This window comes from Vulpes vulpes, chromosome X (genome assembly GCF_048418805.1).
Source record: "Vulpes vulpes isolate BD-2025 chromosome X, VulVul3, whole genome shotgun sequence".
Taxonomy (NCBI): Eukaryota; Metazoa; Chordata; class Mammalia; order Carnivora; family Canidae; genus Vulpes; species Vulpes vulpes.
Genome location: NC_132796.1, coordinates 104,475,791 through 104,499,705, shown reverse-complemented (window position 1 = coordinate 104,499,705; position 23,915 = coordinate 104,475,791). Strand labels below are relative to the sequence as shown.

At 40.6% G+C, this 23,915-nt stretch overlaps 1 protein-coding gene across 1 annotated transcript in view; it reads right to left on the bottom strand.

Moving 5' to 3' along the window:
- Positions 1 to 23,915, bottom strand: part of LOC112911362 (transmembrane 9 superfamily member 2-like) — an 81,891-nt gene that overhangs the window by 28,099 nt on the left and 29,877 nt on the right. The window contains exons 7-12 of the mRNA XM_072744897.1: positions 19,701 to 19,812; positions 7,275 to 7,354; positions 3,999 to 4,104; positions 2,799 to 2,931; positions 1,656 to 1,775; positions 1,207 to 1,264 (exon numbers count right to left, since the gene is read on the bottom strand). Coding sequence (XP_072600998.1) covers positions 1,207 to 1,264; positions 1,656 to 1,775; positions 2,799 to 2,931; positions 3,999 to 4,104; positions 7,275 to 7,354; positions 19,701 to 19,812 — 609 coding nt within the window. The remainder of the gene's footprint in view (positions 1 to 1,206; positions 1,265 to 1,655; positions 1,776 to 2,798; positions 2,932 to 3,998; positions 4,105 to 7,274; positions 7,355 to 19,700; positions 19,813 to 23,915) is intronic.

Sequence of the window (23,915 nt, the reverse complement as noted above, 5' to 3'; positions counted from 1 at the left end):
CCACCCAGTTCATATGTTGAAGCCCCAATTCACAATGTAATGGGATTTGGAGGCAAGCCTTTGGGAGGTGATTAAGCTTAGATGAGTCACGAGAGTAGGGCCTTCATGATGAGATCGATGCCTTTATGAGAAGAAACATGAGAGTTCACCATCTCTTCCTGCCATGTGGGGAAACAGTAAGGCAGTCATCATCGGCAAGCCAGGAAGAGAACTCTCACCAGGACCAGACCCTGTTGGTGCCCTGATCTCCTACATCCCTGCCGCCAGAACTGTGAGCAACCAAATTTCTATTTCTTGAACCCCACCCCAACTCCAGTCCATGGTATTTTGTTATGGTAGCCCAGGCTGACTAAGGAGATGAAACTCCCAAACTGAGTCGGCATTTCATCAGTGAGGTTCTGTGGGAGGGGATGCAGAGGGGACATTCATTTATCTATAGCCTGGGGTCTGTCATTGACTTCCCATGTGACCTCGGACACTTGCTCCCTGATGTGACCACTGGTCCCACATCTCTATAATCAGGGGCCAGACTGAGCTACTGGCAGCACCACCCACTCCCAATTGGACAGTGACTCTACCTGGGAACTGCAGTCACTGACGACACTGCAGGAACTAGGGGAACGGGAAGAAATGATCACAGAAGCCAGTGACAAGGGGGAATAACACAAGGGAGTGCAGAAATTGCCATTCTGGGCAGCCTGGGTGGCTCAGCGGTTTAGCACCGCCTTCAGCCCAGGGTGTGATCCTGGAGACCTGGGATCGAGTCCCACATCAGGCTCCCTGCATGAGATGGAGCCTGCTTCTCCTTCTGCCTGTGTCTGTGCCTCTGTGTGTGTGTGTGTGTGTGTGTGTGTGTGTGTGTGTGTGTCTCATGAATAAATAAAATCTTTAAAAAAATAAATTGCCATTCTAACATAATATATAATGTGAGCTGTATAACTAAGATGTGCATTTATGAAATCTGCTTCCAAACCAAAGATCAAAATTAAATACAGCAGCACCATGGCCATCTCCTTGTACCGGAGGCTATAATGTACAAATAAATGAAAGGAATGCAGATACCACAAAGGGAGAGAATGCTGGCACTAAAGAAAACACAGTGGTTACCCATCTCCTTTCTACTCGTCATTATCATGTACAGTGATTTTTCCAAGATGGAGTCTAAGAGTCTAATTGTGTAGAGAAAAAAGAAGAAGCAATACTAACCCAGGACACAATAGTGCTGTCAACAAAAAGTTTGTCTTCCAGTTAACACCTTTAAGGGCTGGGGAAGTAAAAGACAGAAATAGTTATTATAGCAACGTATGCAGCTCACTGTACAACTACTTTATACCTAGAGCACAATGATATTTTGAGAGGCTGGCTAAAATGCCCCATGCATGGTGGGGCTCAGTGGTTGAGCATCTGCCTTCCACTCAGGGCATGATCCCAGGGTCCTGAGATCGAGTTCCCAATTGGGCTCCCTGCAGGGAGCCTGCTTCTTCCTTTGCCTGTGTCTCTGCCTCTCTCACTATGTCTCTCATGAAGAAATAAATAAAATCTTCAAAAATAAACTAAAATGCTCCATGCAATTTTTAAATGTTTTCTTTTACGGCCTCTTAATTTCTACATTTAACACACCAACTAACTGGAATGATAACAGTTGCAGTGCTTACTCTTATACATTCTAGCAGACACATATCCAGCAGGAGTTCCCAGGAGGATCCATAACACAACAGCACAGGTCATTAGGGCACCCCGATTGGCGGGGGAAAGAAAGCCGAGGCAGGCCAGAACTAAAGGTACAGAAAAGAAATATCAAAGCAGTGACAATAACAGCCTCAGAAGCACACAAGACCTCATAATAAATTAAAGGTCCACTTTATTAAGACACATTATGTGTAACAGCACACAAGGAAATTCTGTGGTATGAGTATTTCAGTGACACTGTGAATGAATGTTACCTACTTAGCTAACAACAATTTTTTCTTAACGAAAAAGGTGTGATTTTCAATAGCAGGCAAATAAATGAAGTCTGTTCCCAAGACTTTGGGTCCAGTCTTTAATCTCGCTGTTTAAATACAAATTAAACAAACTCACTCACTCTTCTCTACTCCACTATCACTCCCTAAACGGCAAACCATATTTCACACCAAAATTTCCTTCCACTTCCTCTTATTCGAGGTGAGGAATTAAAAAAAAAAAAAAGAATCAAAGCAAGACTCCACCTTAGGAAAATGTAACCTCAAGAGCTAAATTTTGAAATTATCACTGACATGTGAAACACCTAATAAGCCATATTTTTTACAGCAGCTTTGTTTATGAAAATCACCACTCTGGCTATCAAAAACTGACAAGCTCCATTTTTACCTTATAAATGAAGGCAGCCAGGGTTCATCAGCTGTTCTAAGACTACTAAAGAGGCCATTCTGTGTAGACATTTAAAGACCAGCACCTAGGCTTACCATATTTCAAAATGCTAGTCGTTAATTATGAATTCCCTTAGTCCACATAAAAAATATGCTTCTACCCTCATGCTGATTTTCAAGAAAGCATCTTTTTTACAAAGCAAGGTATATGTGTATTGGACATTACAATAAATTATTCAGAACTGAAGAAGCCCTGAAAGGTCCTTGACATAGGAATACATTCAGACTTGTATCCTTAATTTGAGAAAATGAAAATATAAGTACTATAAAACCCACATTTTCTTAAACTTTAGGTATTTTCAAAGTCATTTTGTGCACATCGATCAAAATTGAACATATGCCAGCAGTTGACTAAGAATGTTTAATACCTATTGATCTTAGCCTACTCACATAAGGTAACAAATGTCATGATCAAAATTTGTGTTCCTTGGCCCAGGAAAACCGACAGCAACATTCTTCTCTTTGGAGGTCTGAATACATCTCCATGAACCAGCTTCCAACCAAAGTCCTCCTGGATGTCTTCCTGCATATGAGAAAGTCTTTGGTAAACACACACTATTTACAGAAAGTTACCGAAACTCTGAAAGTTAGATGAAAATTAATTTTCCTCTAAAGACAGACTAACTGGAAACCAATAGCTCACTTTGGATACTCTGGAAGGTAAGTGATCCTGCCATAGATAAATTGCTCCCTAGCTCTATGGTTTGCACTAGGGGGAATGTGTTGATCATATAGGGCACATACCTGGCTTAATTTCATGAAGAAAGCAAAATGATTTAACATACAGAAGGAATTCAACCAATTTTACAGAGATCTAAAATTCACCAATATGCAAATGATTATAAGTCAAAACAGTATAAATGAGATAAAATAAATTTAACCTAAAGGACAGTATTTTGCAATGTTTAGTACATTTATCTCATGCTCCAAATTAATGAAAACCTTAAATAATAATATTTTGGAAGTTCAGAAACACATAAAAAGGAATAGAACCAGAGTTGATAACAAATACTTCTCTAGGGTGGTTCAGTCAGTTAAGCAACTGCCTTTGGCTCAGGTAATGATCCCAGGGTCCTGGGATCAAGCCCTGTATCCAGCTCCCTGCTCAGTGGGGAGTCTTTTTCCCCCTCTCTCCCTCTGCCCCTCCCCTTGTTCATGCTCTCTCTCTCTCTCTCAAATAAATAAAATTAAAAAAAACAAATACTTCTCTAATAACCTTACTTGTACTTTTTAAGGATCTATACAACTCCATAATTTCTGATTTGGTATAATAGACAAAATGACTAGACATTGAAAATGTGCTGTATTCAAGGTGTTACTCTAAGTAAAAATATAATATTAGCAGCCCGGATTGCTCAGCAGTTTAGTGCCGCCTTCACCCCAGGGCCTGATCCTGGAGGCCCGGGATGGAGTCCCACGTCGGGCTCCCCGCATGGAGCCTGCTTCTCCCTCTGCCTGTGTCTCTGCCTCTCTCTCTCTCTGTCTCTCATGAATAAATAAATAAAATCTTTTATATATATATTATATTGACAACTGGGCAGAGTAGGCATTTAAATATGTGCTGAATCAAATATGTGCATTTTTACTTACAGGATTTATCTGATTGTATCTGATAATGTCTCTGTGGAGAGTCCTTAATAGAATCATAGCCACCATCCCAGATAAGAAGAGAACAATAACAAAGGAATTCATAATACTGGAAAATTTAAGGAAGAAAAAGAGAGACAGAAGTTAAATCTCAAGTTCCTTTCCTGAACAGGACAAAGAAAATGTGTGTACATATAAAAGAAAGACATTCAAATTATCATTATCTCGATCAGTTTTCCAAGGTTAAACTTAAAATCAAGTGCTGAATATATCAATATATTAAATGAACTTAAAGCTCTACCACAAAAGTGTATTACAAATAAAGCAGTAGAAGCAACACTATTATTCTTAAGGGGATTTTAGAATTATTTTTAAGAGTACATTCGCAAAAAGAAGTAAGAAGTGTATAAGATCAATAACAGAAACTCAGTTCCAGAGTATGGAACTGAGAATGAAAATTCAGGAATCAAGGTTGAAATAATGGCTGACTAACTTCTTAGCTGACAGACCAAGGTTGTACTCTCTTTATCATTTTATGAGCTTAGGGTAATGATCCCATGGACAACTTACGTACCAGCTCTTACTATTTCTAAAACTAAAATTTAGGGGCACTTGGATGGCTCAGTCAGTTAGGTGTCTGCCTTCAGCTTGGGTCATGATCCTGGGGTCCTGGGATCGAGCCCCACATCTGTCTCCCTACTCAGCCAGGAGTCTGCTTCCTCCCTCTCCCTCTGCCCCTCCCCCAACTCGAGCATGCTCAGTGTCTATCAAATAAATAAGTAAAACCTTTAAAAATAAATAAGCAAACAAATAATAAATAAAACTAAAACTTAAAAATTATCCCCAAATCAAAACCAGTGCCTCTGCCATCCCACCACCCAGCCAAACCCAGACACATCAACAAAGTTTCACCAGAATCTCTGAAAAGACCAGCATTGTTTTTAGAAAGGTGCCAATAAGATGACTGAGGTTTACAATGGCCAAGGTAGAGATGGTGGTGGGGAAGGCCAAAATAGGTGAAGCAGGTACACTTCCAGTTATAAAATAAACAGGTCGCTGGTGGTTACCATAGGGGAAGGGGGCTAGAGGGATGGGCAAAAAGGGTGAAGGAGAGCGGGAGGTGCAGGTTCCCAGTTAATGGCATGAATAAGTCATGGGGTTGAAAGGTACGGCATAGGGAATATAGTCAATGGTGCTGTAATAGGGCTCTATGGAGTCAGATGGCAGCTACACTTGAACAAAGCACAGCATAACCTATAGATTTGTCCAATCACCATGTCGTACACCTGAAACTAGTGTAACATTGTGTGTCAACTATACTTTTTGATATAAATAAATAAGTAAATAAGCAATCCCTGGGGATGAAAGGTACAGTACAGGGAATATAGTCAATAATATTGTAATAACTGCGTATGGTGACAGATGGCAACTACACCCATCACGGTAAGCATTTTGTAAAGTATAGGACTGTCAAATCAATATGTGGTACATCCAAAACTAATAATATTGTACGTCAACTGAACTTCAATTAAAATTTTCTAAAAATATGATTGATGTCTAAAATGTCTGTTAAATGTAAGTAAATTAGCTCATGACAGAAACTAAAGTATGTTCTTCATTACACTATAAATATCAATAGTACTAGACATTAGTCCCCACAATGTATCTGGAGGCCCTCTGCTTTCACAGTCCCTTTGGAGAAACCATTTACATAAATTTTATCTGAAGAGACTTCTGGGGGTGTAACAAAATGGGACCTGGACAGTTGCCCAAACAAAAGACGTTGTGGAAAAGCTACAATATGACCATAATAATGAAGATGAGAAGGAGGAGGGAGAGCAGGAAGAGAAGAAGGAACAAATCTAGAAAAATAGGAGTGTGAGATGCTGTTCTCACTTTTTTGAAAGATTTCTTTGTTTAGAGAGAGAGAGTGCAGGTGAGGGTAGGGGAGAGGCAGAAGGAAAGGGAGAGAGAATCTCAAGCAGACTCCCCGCTGAGCATGAAGTCCAATATGGGGCTCAATCCTTCGACCCTGAGATTATGACCTGAGCTGAAATCAAGAATCTGTGGCTTAACCAACTGTACTACTCAGGCACCCCGCTATTCTCACTTTAAAGGCAATGGCAATAGAAAAAAAAATCATCTTGAAAGCCCATACTCAGAATCACACCTTTCCTCACTTACAGTTTTACTTTTCTAGTCATCTTCCATCCCACATCGAGCACCCTGACCTCAGCCCTTTGCTCAGCCCTTTGCCACAGTCATGCCCAATCACCACCTTCTCAGCTGGTCCATCCCTCCGTCTCAGGCTGAAAAGTCTCACTCTGGTTTGGACCAGATTCCTGAGGAATCCAACACTTTCACTCTGAATCCACCAGAGAGCGTAGTGAGCTTCGTGGGAGCAGAAGCCTGCAGGCCTCTCTCACTGTCCCAGGGCCCAGCAGAGCGCCCGGCCCCCTAACAGACCCTGGGCAAGAAGGCCAGCCGAATGAGCCCCCTTTCACTCGCACACCTTATCTCCACACAGTCCTCTCTGTCGTCTGACCTGCTGGCAGAATGTCCCCTTGACGAGTTTTGGTTTCTCATCTGTAATCCCTTGCCCTTTCTCCTGGCTGTCTTCTCCAACTCTGAGGCATCCCAACCTGCATGTACCCCAGCTGCTCACTGCTTTGCCCCCTCTCGGTTTCACTCAGACTTTTTGAACCCCGGGATCAAGTCCCGCATCAGACTCCTGGCATGTCTCTCATGAATAAATAAATAAAATCTTTTATAAAAAATAAAAACTAAATAAAGATATATATGTACAGGGGTGCCTAATGGCTCAGTCAGCTAAGCATCTGACTCTTGATTTCTGCCCAGGTTATGATCTCAAGGTCCTGGAAATGAGCCCTGCATCAGGCTCCACACTGACCAGGGAGTCTGCTTGACATTCCCTCTCCTTCCCCTCCCCCTGCTCACTCTCACTCTAAAATAAATAAAATATTTTATTTATTTATTTATTTTTATTTTTTTATTTTATATAATCTGTATTATATATACAGATATATATATATATATATATATATATATATATATATTTATATATTTATATATTCCCCCACTCAAGCTACATATTCTTCATTTCATAAAGTATGTTACCTAGGGGTGGCCTGGCTGGCTCAGTCAGGGGAGCACATGACTTGATCTCAGGGTCATGAGTTCAAGCTCCATGTTAGGGGTAGAGATTACTGAAAATAAATAAATAAACTTAAAAATAAAAGATCTAACTAAAATACTCACCTAAACCACTGAATGTTAGTATGAGGCATGGACTCCAAAATATAATCCCATCTAGATGCCCACCTGATGTTTTTGTTTTCCTAAAAAGACAAAAATATACAATTATATGACCAAACTTTCACTGACTTCTTGCTGGTTATAATCCTAAAACAGACAGAAAGTTATTCTGCATGTACTTTCTCCAGTTGTTTAACTGCTCACTTCATGGAATAATGAGATAAACCCTGGCATTTTATCTTCTTTTTATTAGCTGGTATTTTTCATTGCAGAAAGGGACTAGGAAGAAACAAATTTTAGCTTGCTGCTGTTCACCAGAAGTAGCATCTTTTAAAAAAAAAACAGACTATTTATGGGCACTTGGAGGACTCAGTCCGTTAAGCTTCTGCCTCCGACTCAGGTTGTGATCTTAGGATCCTGGGATCGAACCCACACCAAGTCCCACATCGAGCTCTCTGCTCAGTGGGGAGCCTCCTTCTCCCCCTGCCCCTCCCCCTGCTCGTACTCTCCCTCTCAGATAAATGAAAATTTTAAAAATAAAACAGAGCATCTATTTAAAGTAATCTCTACACCCAATGTGGGTCTTGAACTCACAACCCTGAGATTGAATCCCGTGCTCTTCTGCCTGAGCCAGCCAGGCAACTCTACATTTTTATGTTAAGTGTTTTGAGATGTAGTAGCAATAAGTTTATAAAAGATGCTTTGTTTTCAACTTTTGTAATTTTCAATACTGAATAAACCACAAAAAAATACAATTAAACAATCAGGCTGTTTTTCCTGATGTGCGATCAAATTCAAACTGTCAGTAGCTTTTTTTTAAAGATTTTATTTATTTATTCATGAGAGACACAGAGAGGGAGAGAGAGAGAGAGAGAGAGGGGCAGAGACACAGAGAGAGGGAGGAGCAGGCTCCATGCAGGGAGCCCGATGCGGGACTAGATCCCAGGACTCCAGGATCACACCCGGGGCTGAAGGCAGGTCCTCAACCGCTGAGCCACCCAGACATCCCATATCAGTAGCATTCTTATAAAATATCCCCAGTAGATGAAAATCTTAACTGGTAATCCCCAGTAAATACTTACACCATTAATACAGAGTAATCACCCCTCAAATCAATAACATGCTCTTAGCAAAAGGAAAATGCTGGTACAAATAGACCAAGTAGTATTTGAAATGACTTATTATTTGAAACTGGGTGTTTTTTAGGTGTTTTTTCTGAAGTTTAGAATTGGAGGATGGAGAAACTCAATGTGCACTGCTTTTCTTTCTTTCTTTCTTTCTTTCTTTCTTTCTTTCTTTCTTTCTTTCTTTCTTTCTTTTTTTTTTTTTTAATAAGTAAGCTTCATGCCCAGCATGGGTCTTGAACTTAAAACCCTGAGATCAAGAGCTGCATCCAGCCAGGTGTCCTTAATGTATACAACTTTTTAAAAAAACGACCCTAAGGGGCACCTGGCTGGCTCAGTCAGTAGAGCATGCATGCAACTCTTGATTTCAGGGTTGTGAGTTTGAGCCACACGTTGGGTGTGGAGCCTACTTAAAAATATAAAAATTTAGGGATCCCCAGGTGGCTTAGCAGTTTAATATTTGCCTTCAGCCCAGGGCCTGATCCTGGAGTCCAAGGATCAAGTCCCACATCGGGCTCCCTGCATGGAGCCTGCTTCTCCCTCTGCCTGTGTCTCTCTGCCTCTCTCTCTCTCTCCGTATCTCTCATGAATAAATAAAATCTTAAAATTTAAAAATATATATAAATTTATAATAATCTAAATGATGGATTTTCATTGGGTTTTAATTCAACAGTGGATTTTAGTTAAAACCTAATGACCAGGTGATCACAGTTAACATTACCAGTGACGGGGTAGGTTGACATCAAGTGCCTTCTAATGTACAGTATCACTTCTGCAGTATAATCTCTGCCTAGAATGTATGGCCTGAGCCTGGTCATAAAGAACCATCAGACAGACCCAGATTAATGGTCATCCTGCAGATTGTAAAGTCTTTATAAAAATTTCAAGGATGTGAAAGACAGAGAAAGATGGAAGAACTGGTCTGGATTGGAGATCAGAACTAAACAACACATAATCCTGGATGGGATCTCAAACCACAAAGGGAAAAAGTGACATTGTTGGCCAGCCAGTGACATTTGAATGGATGGATGTGGACCGGATGGTAATGTGATACCAATGCATGATTTGGAGAGTTATGTGCTAGTTATATGCTATGCTAATAGGAAAGTGATCTTTTTATTTTTTTATTTTTTAAGACTTTATTTATTCAGGAGAGACACAGAGAGAGAGAGGCAGAGACACAGGCAGAGGGAGAAGCAGGCTCCACGCAGGGAGCCTGATCTCGGGTCTCCAGGATCACGCCCTGGGCTGAAGGCGGCGCTAAACCCCTGAGCCACCCGGGCTGCCCGGAAAGTGATCTTTTTAGGGGAAAGACTGGAGTGCTTAGGAATGATAGAACACCTACCTCTCTAAAGATTCAGAAAAAGGCTAATATTAATGTACACACAGAGAAGGGTGAACAAAGCAGCAAATGAGTTAAACGGTAACAATTGGGGCATCTGATTCAAAGGGACTATGGGGGTTCTTTGTATTGTTCTGACGATCTTTCTGTAGTCTGAAATTGTTTCAAAATAAATTATTATGTAAAGCCTATCATGAAATCAGAATTTATAGACAAATCAAGGGATAAATACTCATTGCATAAAAGAATGTATCCTAACCATTCTAATATCGTTTCTATAGAAATGTGACTTGATTTGTATGAATCTGAATTACAGGCATCTTCTTCACCAGCCTATCTATTGCCTTAAGCAAGATAACTCATATCAAGCCTTTCAGAAAGGAGAGATGCTTTCAAATAAGCAACATGAAGTTTGGATTTTATTTTTTATTTTTTTTTATTTTTTTTTAATTAACTTTTATTGGTGTTCAATTTACCAACATACAGAAAAACACCCAGTGCTCATCCCGTCAAGTGTCCACCTCAGTGCCCGTCACCCATTCCCCTCCAACACCCGCCCTCCTCCCCTTCCACCACCCCTAGTTCATTTCCCCGAGTTAGGAGTCTTTATGTTCTGTCTCCCTTCCTGATATTTCCCAACATTTCTTTTCCCTTCCTTTATATTCCCTTTCACTATTATTCATATTCCCCAAATGAATGAGAACATACACTGTTTGTCCTTCTCCGATTGACTTATTTCACTCAGCATAATACCCTCCAGTTCCATCCACGTTGAAGCAAATGGTGGGTATTTGTCGTTTCTAATTGCTGAGTAATATTCCATTGTAGACATAAACCACATCTTCTTTATCCATTCATCTTTCGATGGACACCGAGGCTCCTTCCACAGTTTGGATTTTAAATAACAAAAAAAGCCTAGAGAAATCTGCAGTGGTGAAACCTAACAGTTCTGCACCAAACATTGCCATCTGCTGGAAATAACAGGCCATAACACATATTACTCTTCCCTAAGAAAATAAACTACTGAAAGATCCTAAGGCACCTTTGAGAACAAACTGATCAATGCAGACAGATAACTAAGTGGTGGAACCTACTTCCGTAACCCACCAAAAACTCCTGAGTTATTCTGCTTCTTTACACACCAGAGTTTCAAAATCGTTTATAAGACATAACAATTCTCATAAAATCCCACGAGGTAAACAAGTCTTCGGTGTTGTTTATATTACAGGCACAAGCAGCAGAGGTAGAAACAAAGACAGGACTCGAGTCCTGACACAATATTTCACCATGGATCTTACTCAACAAACATGCAGGGCCTCCAAGAATCCAATGGGCAGTCAGCTAGGGCTTCTTCTAGTCCAGATGTTTTCAACAGGGGGAGCAGCACCCCCTAGAGGGCATAATGAAAATGTGCAGGGATGCTTCTGGAATTATGCAGCATACAATGCCAGACTTCCTGCAGTGCCCTCAGAGACCAGCCCCACAAAGAATTAAGAAAAACGTCCAAAATGCACCATCCAATGTAGTGTGAGTGAAAAACTGCTGCTGATTATTATCCGTGCCTGGATTCTAATTCCATTGCACAGATAAAGTATTCTTTACACGTTTTTAATATACATTGACTTTTTCGTGGAATGCAACTACCATGTAAATTGAGGGGAAAGGGTGCTATGCTTGCTTTGAAACTTTTCTTACAGTATTTTTTCAGGTAATCTCTCTCCCCAATATAGAGCTCACAACCCCAAGATCGAGAGTAGCATGGTCTACCGACTGAGCCAGCCAGGCACCCCTGGATTGAAACTTTACCAAAATTGATCAACATTTCAAGATATCATGCCATCATTTGGAAATATGTGGTACTTGCGCTACCAATGTACAAGTCTCGTATTCATCTGCATCCACAGCTGTCACATTACAGTGATCATACACATTGGCGCAGGCACCAGACATGGGCTGAAATATGAACTACATGCTATTTTATTTGAAATTATTTTCTTTTTATTTTGTTATAATTACAGTGTTATACTGATGTTTATTAAAACCATACATATAGACAGGTTCAATCATACAGTACCTATAAATACAAATTGACAGTAGTAAAGGGAAACTGCAAAAACATTTGATATTAAAATAGGACGTCAGGGGCGCCTGGGCAGTTCAGTCAGTTGAGCATGTCTGACTCTTGGTTTCAGCTCAGGTCAGGAACTCAGAATTGGATCAAGACCCCACATGGGGCTCCGAGCTCAGCACAGAGTCTGCTTCCCCCCACCTTCCCCCTGCATACACACACACGCTCTCTCTCTCTGGCAAATAAATAAAATTTTTAAATAAATAAATAAATAAATAAATAAATAAACAAATAAATAAGGACATCAATGTGATAGGGTTGAGAACTACTGATCCATTTCAACGCCCTCATTTTATTATGGAGAAACTGAAGTCCAGAGAGGCAAATGAACTTACTCAAGGTCACATTATGAGTCTGAGGCCAGCTAGCACCAAAATTCCAAAATTTTCCGCTTCTCAATTCAGTTAGTGGCCCATGCTGCCTACAAATCAAGAATGTATTTTGGGGGGGGGGGGAACAACGCTATAAATGTGGCGAGGGTCCCAGGATGCCCCACCTATAAAGCTTATATAACTCACATACATGGCCAAAAATACTGGGATTAGAGTGAAACAAAAAAATATTTGGTTGGTAGTACAAAAACAGTAAGTGGGGCACCTGGGTGGCTCAGTGGTTGAGTGTCTACCTTCAGCTCAGGTCCTTATCCCAGGATCCTGGGATGGAATTCCAAATCGGGCTCCCTGCAGGGAAACTGCTTCTTCCTCTGCCTATGTCTCTGCCTCTTTCTCTGTGTCTCTCATGAATAAATAAATATTTTAAAAAATAAAAAAAATAAGTCCAGCTCAAGGCCTCTCTCTTATAAAGCCTTCCTGGCCAATTCACCCACCATGATGCCTTCCCATTTTAAAGTCACACCATATATTACAGATGCGGTATTAAGAGCCTGGACTCTCTAGTCAAACAAAACTTGGTTTATAATCCTTTACATTGGTGATGTGGGGCAAATGACTCCCCCTATGAGTCTCAGTTTTATTTTCTATAAAATGGAGATTTAAAATAGTACCTGCTTTCAGAGGACTATTATGAGAAACAAAGTTAAAGTAGGTACTTTATAAAAATTCCCATGCCAGGCATATAACAGGCACTCGATAAATATTTGTCATATAAATGGATGAATAAAAGGTCTTCATTCAGATGTTTTTTTTCATTCAGATGTTAATCTTTACGACCCATCCTGCCATAACTGCTGAACAAATTTGAAATGCAAACCCCAAACTTTATACCCATTTGGGAAAATGAATCACTTTCTGAAAGCATAAAGTGCACAAAATGCTTGTGTAAAAAACCAAAAAGGCAGAATTTTTTAAACTAAAAATGATATTGCCTCTGGACCTTTCTGTAGCTAGTGGCTGCCTGACCAGGGGCTCAGGCCCACAATCTCAGCTGATGACCATGGGCTCTGCTTCCAAATGGCAGCTTGCAGGTGGCTGCAGGGAAGGTACAAGGAGGTCTAAGGTGATAGAGGAAGGCCAGAAGGATGAAGGTCACAACCAAGGTGGCTGAGGAGCCCCAGCTACTGCATGGCACTAATATCTCTAAGTGGCTTGACACGTGCATGAAGTTCAGCTTCCCATCCATGTCCCCCAGGGCCTGGTCCCTGTGTCAGGATCACACCTCCCCTCCCCCGCTGACCCCGAGAATGACTCTGTGTGCCCGAGGTACATGGGAGGCTTCCACAGTCTGCCCGAGGGTGAGACAGTGTCGTTCACCCAACCCAGGGCCAGAAATCAATCCATATTGCAGGACCTGATAGCATTTTCCGTGCTGGGATGGAGAAGCAGCAAAAAGAGGGAAAACATGGACAAGCACAGGCCAAAGGGGAAACTCCCAGGAAATGTGAAGGTCTAGATCTTTGCCAGTGGGGTAGCCCCTCATCACACGTGGTTATTCAGCACTCACAATGTGGCTGGTCCTAAGTGAGATGAGATGCAGGTGTAAAATATATGCCACATTTCAAAGACTTGGTACAAGATAAGAGAACCTAAGGTATTTCTTTACCAAAACAAGTGCTATACAAATGCAGCATTCTCGTTAATAAATGTGTTCCTCACAGGGGTATAGGTTATCAGTTATGACACTACATGTATGCTAAGATTGAACAAATAAGTCCACATATTGTAGATGATAGGGGCCAGGTTTCTCAGTGTCAGAAAAAAAAAGTTACCAATGCACAAGGGGAGAGGGCTAGCCCGAACACTGCAGTGCTGGCTTACAGTCACAGATACTGGTATGAAATCATGTTCATTTATTTCATTATCCACTCACTTACTTTTATACTTTCCCATTTGTGATTAATCAGTCATCTGTGGAGTGATACTTTGCCACTGTGAGAAAACTGTGAGAACCAGTTTTCCCAATAACTGTTCAAATCCAATTTTTTTTTAAGATTTTATTTATTCATGAGAGACACAGAGAGAGACAGAGAAACAGGCAGAGGGAGAAGCAGGCTCCATGCAAGGAGCCTGATACGGGACTCAATCCCAGGAATCCAGGATCAGGCCCTGAGCCAAAGGCAGATGCTCAACCACTGAGCCACCCAGGCATCCCCGTTCACCTCCAATTTTAACATCCATTGATAACATTGACCTGAATCGACTATTTAATTGGAGGGTGAAAAATAGTGGTTTTCAAATTCAATTTCCACTTCAAATAGTCATTACCACTGAAGGTATTCAACAAATGATGACAGAATAGCTGACAAAATCCTTCATAAGCCGTAATGCAGTTTATTTTTTATATTACAGTTACCAATGTATGAAGCTTTGCTTCTTATTTGTCTACTGAAAGCTCAAGCTATGTTATAGGTTAAATAAGATTCTGTGAGCTACTCTAAGATGCAACAACCATATACACTTAGGAGACCCAAAGTGGCATCCACAATGCAACATAAATTATACTCCAGAAGAGTACTCCAGAGCCAAGTGTGGCTGTAAAATGCCGAGTTAGACTCAGTCAAAAGATTTCTTTATTAGGAGACTTTTAAATATTTTACTAATGTGCTTTGTGAAGCTTAGAAAGGAAGTAGTAGAAGGGCACTTGACTGACTCAGTCAGTTAAGCATCAGCCTTCAGCTCAGGTCATGATCCTGGGGTCCTGGGATCAAGTCCTGCATAGGGCTCCCTGCTCCTTGGGGAGCCTGATTCTCCCTCTGCATCCCTCACCCCTGTGTCTCTCATGAATAAATAAAATCTTTTTAAAAAAAGGAAGTAGTAGAAAGTAGCATTTTCCAAACTTATTTGACTAGTGTTCCAGGGAATGCACTTTGGGAAATGTTGATATCTATCATTATTATCACTGGGTCAAAAAAGCATTTTTCAACTCAAGACAATAAAATGAACAGCACTAGAGATATACATCACCACTCCTCCTGACCTCCTCCACCTACAACAGCAACATTCTGGTGTTCAGATGCATGCATGAGCTACTGTTGTGTGAGACATTTATAAATCACATGTTCCAGGACACCTGGGTGGCTCAGCAGTTGAGCATCTGCCTTCAGCTCAGAGTGTGATCCTGGGGTCCTGGGATCAAGTTTCTCATCATGGTCCCTGCAGGGAGCCTGCCTCTCCCTCTACCTATGTTTCTGCCTCTCTCTCTCTCTCTCTCTCTCTCTCTCTCTCTCTCTCTGTGTGTGTGTGTGTGTCTCTCATGATTAAATAAATAAAATCTTTTAAAATAAATAAAGAAATAAAGAAATCACATGTTCCTGTATCCACAAGAAGGAATAGGAAACATTGTGTGTCTACTATGGGCTGGGCCCTATGCTAAACCTTTTATGTTAGTTCACACATTTCTGATAGTAATCACAGGAGGCGATTATTTTATTCCCATTTTACAGGTTAGGAAAAAAGGTGAGAAGTACCCTGTCCAAGGTTCACACAGCGAGTACATGTCAGAGCCAGATTTCAAACTCAGGAATGTCTGGTTCTTTCCATAGTGCCACTTCTTGAAGCCAAGGGCCTTCTAAGCACCCTAAAGGAGCTTCCATGGGAGAGGGAAATAATTCCCTCTCCTGGAAGAGCTTCCAGGATATGGACCTGTTAGGACACAAGGGGTTGGGACCTAACCAAAATAAGGAAATTTCCCCAATCCTCCCTTTTGGCATAGCTACATCTGAACTTGTACTTCAACTTTTAACAGCCACAGTTGCTTCCTGACAGGCAGACAGTCTACTAGCACTGTACCATGTAGGCTCCTGGTATGAACCTGAACCTCAATTTAGATGTGCTCTCCCTTGGCTTTTACTATACTATAAACATAAAAGTTCCTACATTTAACTTTTTTTAAGTAGACTCCACACTCAACGTGGGGCTTGATCTCACAAACCTGAGATGAAGAGTCACTCTACCGACTGAGCCAGCCAGGCGTCCTCCTACATTTAAATTTTTAACAGCTGATGAATAAGTGATAAATATGTTGGGCTTCAGTTTTTTGATCAACTGCTGATAGTAGCTTAGACTCAATAATATTCTCAATCACTGGAGAAGGGTTATTTTCCTTTCTTCAGGGTGTATTTCACTTTCTTCCCCCAGGTTACACTTGCGTATTTCATCCAGAGATCAGAGGGATGACTGGACTATACTACTTTGGGTAAACCTCGGGATGTAGGATCAGGTAATCCTGATCTCTAGCTGGACAATCTAAAGTACACACACACACACGTCTCTAACATAAACGTTTCTAATTTTCTTCACAGTAACTCTGCAGACAGGAAATAGAATAGACCTTTAATACAAAAAGCCAGAATGGTAGAGTAGAGAAGCTATGAGTCTGGGGGCTAGACAGACCTGAGTTTGAATATCACTTCCACCTCCTGCCAGCTATGATCCTGAGAAAATTACTTCCCCTCGCTGGGCTTTGGTATCCTCATTTATAAAATGGATATAACCATGGGGATCCCTGGATGGCTCAGTGGTTGGGCGTCTGCCTTTGACCCAGGGCGTAGTCCTGGAGTCCCGGGATCAGGTCCCACATCAGGCTCCCTGCATGGAGCCTGCTTCTGTCTCTGCCTGTGTCTCTGCCTCTGTGTGTGTGTGTCTCTCATGAATAAATAAATAAAATCTTTAAAGAAAAATAAAATGGATATAACCACATAGGTGATACATAGGGACAAAAGCAAGGTATCCCCAACCCGGAATGGCTTTAAGAATGAGATTAGGAAAAAATCATGTTGTAATGGTTGTCAGGCCATCTATAGAAATGACACAAACCGAGGAAAATTTGTAAATGTTTAAAGAAATTTGAGATCTAATCCCAAATAATATGATTAGGGTTTGGTCTCAAGAAGGCACATCTAAAGCTTTAAGAAATAAGCCCTTTATACAAAAATCAAGTATCATCAAAGCTGGATCAAAAATATGAGATATAGTCCTTTAAAATTAAAAAGAGAAATGCATAGATCTATATAATCATAATTAGGTTTTCCCTATAAAAGGAAGTCCCCAAAGTTAATCTTTTGGTGAAGCACCTCTAATACTGTCCAGGGATAAGAGAACCTAACCCATAGTTCATAGGCAAGCAGAGCACCAGAGTGCCATGAATATCATCTTTTAATACTCATTTCCCTTTGCTCTGGGGATCCTATGCTCACCAAGAAACTTTCCATTTATTCTATCCTATTCATATTTGCTCTCTCACATATCATTATAACAGGCAGATGTGCTAACCGGATAACATGAATGGTGTGGTCCTCTAGGCATGTATAGTTCTTCGTGTAAATTAATAAATTGGTATTCTGATTTATACATTGGTCCCATAGCAGTTTGTTTAGTATGAATCAATCTTCTTTTGATATACTCACAGAATTAAAATTCTGAAGCAAGATTTTGAAAGACTGACAAAAACTTAGTACTGCTGAGTGTGTGAGGAAACAGCAGATCCTCAGGCTGAGCAATTTGTCTGGACAAGAATTTAACACATTTGACAATGTGTTATCAAAATATGTACACTCTTTTACCTAACTAATCCTACCGCTAGGAAGTTAACTTTAGGAGATAATCACACAAGGAAAAAAGTAAGAATGTTCATTAAAGCATTGTTTATAATAATTAAAAATCAGATATTTGAGTTGTTCTTATTGATAGTGCACTAACTAAATCAATTACGAATAAAATGGAGTACAGGGCATCGGGGTAGTGCAGCTTGATTTCAGCTCAGGTCATGATCTCAGGGTTATGAGATCGAGCCCCATATGGGGCTCTGTGTTCAGCATGGAGTCTGCTTAAGACTCTCTCTTCCTCTGCCTCTGCCCCTCCCCAATGCCCTTCTCTAAAATAAATTTAAAATAAATCTTTTAAAAAATTAAAAAATAAAGGTACTATGCAATAAATAAAATAAAAAGAAGGATGTGACTCTATATATATTGACATGGAAAGATGTCCATGACATACACATGAGTAAAAACAATAGATGTAATATCTCATCTGTACATAGCTGCATATTTTTTGGTACCATGTGTAGTGTTTCCCTTGTATATTCTACAGAACACTATAACCCCATGAGTCCTGCCATGGTCTATGAAATGCCACGTATTATAATCATCTTTGGAAAATTCACAGTGCCTTTTAACATCATGAGTACTCTTGATGCCATTGTTTTCATATTGTTTAACTTAGCATTATCCAAATTAACTGCATCATAGAATCCTTTTTTCACATAACATTTTTTAAAATACAAAGCAGAGGGGATCCCTGGGTGGCGCAGCGGTTTGGCGCCTGCCTTTGGCCCGGGGCGCGATCCTGGAGACCCGGGATCGAATCCCACATCAGGCTCCTGGTGCATGGAGCCTGCTTCTCCCTCCGCCTGTGTCTCTGCCTCTCTCTCTGTGACTATCATAAATAAATAAAAATTAAAAAAAAATACAAAGCAGAAATAAATTAAACACAAAGCAACGAATTTCCAGAAAAACCTTTGGGAAACATGGGCATCAGAGAGCTGATGGATTATTCCCCAGAATGCCAATAGTCACTCTGTATATCTATCTAGCTACCCAAAATCCAGACCACTACTTAAAAACAGCTACTTACAAGAGAAAAATGACAGATGTAGGAACAATAACAAATGCTATATGCTGGGGACCTGCTCTGTGTCATGCTAGGGTCTTCATTCTGAAAATGAGTGTGAAATGACAGGAGGAAAAAAATCGAACCTGAGATCAGATGACTTACCTAAGCTTACCCAGCTAGTAAGTGGCCAAGCCTCAGTTTGAACCACAGATTAGTCTGAGACCAATAAAGATGCTCTTTTCAGGGTGCCTGTGTGGCCCAGATGGTTAAGCATCCAACTCTTGGTTTTGGCTCAGGTGACAATCTCAGGGTCGAGGGATCGAGCCCCACATTAGTCTCTGTGCTCAGCATGGAGTCTGCTTGAGATTCTCTCTCCCTCTCCCTCTGTCCCTGCCCTCACGCCTTCTGTCAAATAAATAAATAAATAAAATCTTTTTTTTTTAAAGGATGCTTTTTTCACTACATTATCTTCTGTTTCTTCCACAACATATTCGTCCTTTATTTAAGGTCCCACTTAAGCAGCCCGCCAGCCCACCAACCCCAGGCACCATCCCTCTGGTTTCCCAGGTACTTCTTTCAAACCTCCAGGTGAAATAAGAGAAAAGCAAATTACCTAACACAGTTCCTAAAATGTGGTAGATTTCATACTGAATTCCTGAAACGACTGTCCTCTCATGGGTTTCAATATAAAGAACCTAACTACTTTCTTGGGCTCTTTGCTGTGTTATACAACTTTGATTATGAAAAACGAAGGCTTTACTATTAATGAAGCATATGGTATTTAAATACTTGATTTGGAACGAAAGCAAGATGCTGGCAGGGAATACTTACTTCAAATCTCACAGAGTAAGTGTAGGTTATGTTCAACTTCTCTGTATTTTCTCCAGAAATCTCCATAGGGGGTCCACTGCAAGTTAGGTTGTTTTCATCTGAATGCTTATAGCTAATAAAAGAGGGGGGAGGTATTTTTAGACCAAACTGCCACTGTGAATTTCCAATTCATGGCTACTCAGGCTCATAACGATAGCAGACTGAAAAAATACGCCTTTCATTATATTTCGTATTTAAAACTTCTTATGACTTCAAATACCTTTGTTTCTAAATGCCCCTAACAGTCAGATGGGAATCAATATACTGCTCAAAACAGAATACAGGTACCCTCGCTTTTCTGAGGCCCACTCTATGCCACTTCACTTTTATGCAAGATTCACATTTGCACCTGTTTTCACTAACTGAAAGAAAGGCAGAGAGGATTTTCACTTTTATGAAAAATCAAAAAGAAAATTCAGCACTGGTTTTGCAGGGAGACATTATAGAGGCAGCTTGCACCCCAACAGTGAGAGTGGCACCCCCCCAAGCCCCTTCACACTCATTTTTTTATTTATTTTTTATTGGTGTTCAATTTGCCAACATATAGAATAACACCCAGTGCTCATCCCATCAAGTGCCCCCCTCAGTGCCCGTCACCCAGTCACCCCCACCCCCGCCCACCTCCCTTTCTACCACCCCTTGCTCATTTCCCAGAGTTAGGAGTCTCTCATGTTCTGTCTCCCTCTCTAATACTTCCCACTCATTTTTTCTCCTTTCCCCTTTATTCCCTTTCACTATTTTTTATTCCCCAAATGAATGAGACCATATAATGTTTGTCCTTCTCGGATTGACTTATTTCACTCAGCATAATACCCTCCAGTTCCATCCACGTTGAAGCAAACGGTGGGTATTTGTCATTTCTTTTTTTTTTAATTTTTATATATTTATGATAGTCACAGAGAGAGAGAGAGAGGCAGAGACACAGGCAGAGGGAGAAGCAGGCTCCATGCACTGGGAGCCCAATGTGGGATTCGATCCCGGGTCTCCAGGATCGTCCCCTGGGCCAAAGGCAGGCGCCAAACCGCTGCACCACCCAGGGATCCTGGGTATTTGTCATTTCTAATGGCACACTCAGCATTTTGTTATCAAGCCACCAGAGCTTTGAACTATGTGAGTACCTGTGCTTTCTCTCAGGTTTATCTTGTGGTATCCATTAGCAAGATGTGTCTTAAGGTATCAGAAAAGCCTAAGAGAGATCCTTGGGTGGCTCAGCGGCTTAGCGCCTGCCTTCAGCCCAGGGCGTAATCCTAGAGACACAGGATCGAATCCCACATCAGGATCCCTGCATGGAGCCTGCTTCTCCCTCTGCCACCCCCACCCCCCGCTCTCTCTCAGTGTCTCTCATGAATAAATAAAATCTTTAAAAAAAAGCCTAAGAGAAGTGACTTGGGGGGTCTGAGAATGCTCACAAAATTTTCCATATAGATCAATGTCAATTGCTTCTTCACTTTGGCATTTCAGCTTCCAAAAGCTTTTGTAGGAACACTCTACCTTCGGATAGCAGGGAAAAACATGTCCCTAAGAAGCTTCTCATGGGGCACCTGGCTGGCTCAATCAGTAGAGCATGCAACTCTTGATCTCAAAATTGTAAGCTTATGTACCATGTTGGGTGTAGAGTTTACTTTAAAATAAAATCTTTATTTTTAAAAAATATTTTATTTATTTATTCATGAGAGAGAGAGGCGGAGACACAGGCAGAGGGAGAGGCAGGCTCCATGAAGGGAGTCCAACGTGGGACTCGATCCCAGGTCTCCAGGATCACGCCCTGGGCGGAAGGCGGGCACCAAACCAGTGAGCCACCCAAGCATCCCAAAATAAAATCTTTAAAAAAAAAAAAAAGAACTATCTCTTTGCCTGTGGATAGATTTTTTTAAAAAGTCCTATTAGCAAATGGCTTTATTTCTCACCTTTCATCTCATCCCTCTTCGATATATTAAACATCCTATCTTGTAATCTTAGCTGTAGGCTTAGAAAATCAAACAGATGAAGCAGGAATCATATTTATAAGCAGCCAGAGATCTGAGGGCCTACTCTGTGTAAAATGCCATGCTTAGCTGATGAAAGGTAGTGAAGACATAATATATGCAAGCCTTTTGTATTTGAAAAGGATGATTATAAAAAATAGAAGGTGGAAAACAAAAACTAAAGAAGTTTGAAATTAGACAGAACTGATGAAGCAAACAAGTGCCTGGTCATGGAAAAAAAGACTGTAATATCACTTAAAAAATAAAAGAGGAATAAAGAGAGAGAAATCAAAAGGAGAAAACAGCAGTGCTTCCCTTTTCAATTATTTACTAAACATACAACTTATCCCTTGACTTCTGTTTAAAGACTAATATGCAGTCCTTACAGGATTGTTATTTCTACATGTTTATGCACAATAAAGCCATTCACTCACAATTTGGGGAGTTATTGGCATGCTCCTCCTCCTATTCATTTTTGTAACCCTAGTGTCTGGCACATGATATGCTCCTACTAAGTGTTTGTAGGGTGAATTTTATTTAAAGCCTAAATATATTTTTAAATAGCTATGAATTGGGGCGCTTGGGTGGCTCAGTCAGTTAGGCATCCGACTCTTGATCTCAGCTCAGGTCTTGATCTTGGGGTTGTGAGTTCAAGCTTTGCGTTGGGCTCCACACTGAGTGTGGAACCTACTTTTTAAAAAATTTAAAAATAAAAAATAAAACAGCTATGAATTAAAGAAACTATCACTATGAAGGCTTGTGATAAAAACTTAACATCTACAGAAAAACATATGTCATAATAATGCACATCAAGGTTTACTGTTTAAATATGGGCCTTGAATCCAGCATAGGAAATATCTGCATTTCAAAAGAGAGAGATTATGCCGCAAAAAGGGTATTAAGATCTCCAATCAATGTAAGCCCTATTTTAAACCACCGGCCTTATATATGGCCTTCTGGGCCATTTTCAAAATGTTGGCCTTTACTAAGTGAGATGGAAAGTCACTGGAAGATTCTGAGCAGAGAGTTGACATGAACTGACATCTCAAAAGGAATGCTATCTTGAGAACAGACTGCTGGAAGACAAGGATGGTACCAGGGAGACTGGGGAGAGTTTTGCCATCAGTCAGGTAAGAAACAATGTTGTCCTGGACAAGATGATCGTGGTGGAGGTGAAGAGAAGGGGTGGATCTTGACTATATTTTAAAAGTAGAGTCCCATGGTCTGCCAAAGGATTGGAATAGATACAGGGTATAAGTGAAGAATGATAAAGAGGAGTTAAGGGTGCTGCCATAGTTGGGAGGCCTGAACGACTGGAAGAATGTAGTTGCTATCTGCTGAAATGGAGAAGACAACAGGAAAAACAGGTTGGAGGAAAGATTACAAGTTCATGTTCAGTCATGTTAAATTTCAAATGACAGAGCTCCTGGATGGCTCAGTGGGTTAAGCTTTAGACTTTCGTTCAGGTCATGATCTCAGGGTCCTGGGATCCAGCTCTGGGTCAGGCTCCCTGCTCAGTGGGGAACCTGCTTCTCCCTCTTATTCTCCCTCTGCTTCCACCCCCCACTTGTACACTCTCTCTCTCCCAAATAAATAAATAAAATATTTTTTAAAAATTTCAAATGCCTACTAGACATCCACATGGTCATGTCAAGTTGACAGCTAGATATACAAGTTTACATATCTAAGTTGTTGTGGGATCTAACACCATGAGACAGGATAAGATTACCAATGTGTTAGTATATATGAAGAAGAAAGAAGTTCAAAGACTCAGTTCTGGGGCCTTCCAACATGAAGATGTTGGAGAAATGAGAGGACTGATAAGCAACCAGTGAGACAGGAGAAAATCAGTAAAGTATGGTAATCCAAAAGCCAAATGAAGCAAGTAATTTTAGGAAAAATAAATTATCAACCATGGTAACCATCAGGGAAATTAGCTAGGTACAGTCCCTAACAGAAAACACAAGACTGGAGGCCTAGAATGCCATTAGGTCTAACTCACTTCTTATGACCTTGAGCAGATTGCCTAATTCTAAAAAAAAAAAAAAAAGAATTATAGAGCATAGTCCTTGTTCTCAAGGGACCCACATAAATGACCTTTACAATGCTTTACAATGATTAGATAAAAGTTTTATTGCATGCATACATAAACTGTTACTATGGGCAGTGTAGAATAAATACAAGTCTAAAAATTATTTTCTTGGCTTTTTCA